This window comes from Morone saxatilis, unplaced genomic scaffold, assembly GCF_004916995.1.
Source record: "Morone saxatilis isolate NCDOM2014 unplaced genomic scaffold, NCSU_SB_2.0 Contig5, whole genome shotgun sequence".
Lineage (NCBI taxonomy): Eukaryota > Metazoa > Chordata > Actinopteri > Moronidae > Morone > Morone saxatilis.
In genome coordinates, this window is record NW_023340095.1 from 15,475,128 (window position 1) to 15,477,335 (window position 2,208).

Consider the following 2,208-nt stretch of genomic DNA (forward strand, 5'->3'; position numbering starts at 1 on the left):
ATAGATAGATAGATAGATATCATACATTTTAGAACAGAAGCTGAGCGAGGCTGGAATAAGTTTGAGTGTATTAAAATCTAATTAACATGGGCCTAATAAGGACCCATCTTTTTCTATTTATACTGCAGCTCATTCCATTAGAAGTTATGAATATATTACAAGTTATGATTATAGACCGCGATTTCCATTCATCCACCCTGTTCGTCCTGCTTGTTGAGCCCGCTCCCCGATCAACCTGCTCGGGCTTTGTGCGGTGCGTGCGGGACTATGCAGCAGTCTACCTGCTTTAACGCTCCTCGTGTCCGTCAGTCACCGCGGGATCGTCCAATCGCAGGGCACGTGAGCCCGTGACTCCTCCCCAGTGTATAATTGAAGTTTCTTTAGTTTCTCCGGCGGAGCCCGCACGCAGTATTGTCCAGATCCGTGGAGGGATTAAATACACAACTGCGGGACCATGTTTTCCGGGAGCCTGAACGCGTGCGTGACCCTGTGTTTGTGGATTACGGCGTTAATGAGCCCGGGAAGTGTGTCCGCGAGGAAGCAGGACGACTCTTTCTTCCCTGCCAGCATTTACCGAGCAAGATGCGCCTCGAGATGCCTCAGTCTGCACATCACTCGCATCTCTGCTTTCTTCAAGCACTCTCAGGTACGAGTATGTGCTCACAGGCTGAACAACTTCTGCTGATGTGTTAGGGGGAAAAAAAAGAGGAATAAACGCCATGTTGTGTTATTTAATGAATGGATATGTGACGGTCGAGCCATGCCACATTAAGTCAAACCTGTTTCTCTTGAGCCCATTATGGGCAGACAGGAGCAGGTCATTAATAATGGTGCTGAAATACTTTCTCAGATGCGTCTCCTGTCAGGATTTATCACTGCCAAGGGGAATTAGACCTTTACAGATGGGTGCCCCATAAATAAGAACACCAGTTGCAGATTTAAGCATCTGAAGGTCTGAGCTGCTTGCAAAGTTGCCACATGCAGTATCTCACTGGTCGCCCAAGTGTGTGTATATGTGTCATTAACACATTGCAGTGTTTTTTCTGAGGCTCAGACGTGATGGACGCCTTTCAGTGGAGCCAGTTTCCATTCATTACTTGCTAATTGCTGGAAAATGAGACTCCTGTTAGTACAAATGTGATGGACTCTATATACTGTTATTTTTCTGCAGCCCACTTATTTTTAAGGCGTCTGCACTCCATCGCCTTATTCATAGTGAGAATTGTACACTAGCGTCACCCCCCCAACACCAAAGCGTGCTGCTGTGATGCAGACCCTGTTTGAAGCTGCTATAAATTAGTTGTATTCTTTGGCTGATTTGGTATGTGGTGTCAGAAGTTGTTTTTCACCCTCCGCTGGACACACTGTTCTCCCAGGACTTCTAGAGAAAAGGGCCCGTCACTGATCCTTCTCCCCTCTACTCCTTTTCACCAGCTATCTATCTGGGGACTGCCTTTTATACTCACTACATTAGCATTTACAAGGCTTGTCCAGGCTCCAGGTGCATTAATAAATTCCTAATTGTCAGGAAACATTGTGGGGTGAGGTAAATTTGTAATTAGGGCTAATGAATCAACACAGTGAGTTGCTTGTTTCTTTGTCACCAATTTACTTTGAAAGCACAGTGCAGTTAATTCTAGCAATTTTATTAAGGGAGAATATACACCTGGGGTAAAGGATGAATGTAGTTACCTGGAGTTAACATCCTGGTTGGACAGAAAATAACACTGCTGTGCATCCAGAGGACACCGATTGAAAACAGAACAGCTTTTCTTAATTCACAATTTGGCAAAGTATCATTAGGGATTTGTTTTGACAAGACTCCAAGGGTATATTGCTGGCCTTGGTTTTTTAAAGTTTGGGAATTAAATTAGTCACCAGCTGACTGGGGAGTCAAATAAGTGATGGCAGCCTCACCTCTAATGAACAGCTAATAGTCTATATAATTGACTGCAGAGCCTCAGAGTCTGAAGCAGCCTTAGTCAGCGAGGGGAAAATGAGAGGGAGGTATTTGTCTAAAGAGAGGAGCATTTTTGTGGTCAGAGATAAGAAAGGTTGCTTGAGCAAGCGTGTGGGGGCTAAGAATAGAAGGCAATTGTTGATAATCTGCTAGGACTGTCTTATGCACTGCGTTCTTAACAGTCCTTTCATGTGAAAATGGGGGGTCTGGTCAGCTGCAAAAACATATGCTCCCCCCCTCCACCCCCA

The 2,208-nt window shown here is 45.1% G+C and overlaps 1 protein-coding gene across 1 annotated transcript in view; it reads left to right on the forward strand.

The window, feature by feature from the left end:
• The first annotated feature begins 346 nt into the window (after positions 1 to 346).
• The window catches only part of LOC118338754 (anosmin-1), a 38,881-nt gene continuing 37,019 nt past the window's right edge, over positions 347 to 2,208 (forward strand). The window contains exon 1 of the mRNA XM_035676065.1: positions 347 to 646. Coding sequence (XP_035531958.1) covers positions 455 to 646 — 192 coding nt within the window. The 5' untranslated portion in view covers positions 347 to 454. The remainder of the gene's footprint in view (positions 647 to 2,208) is intronic.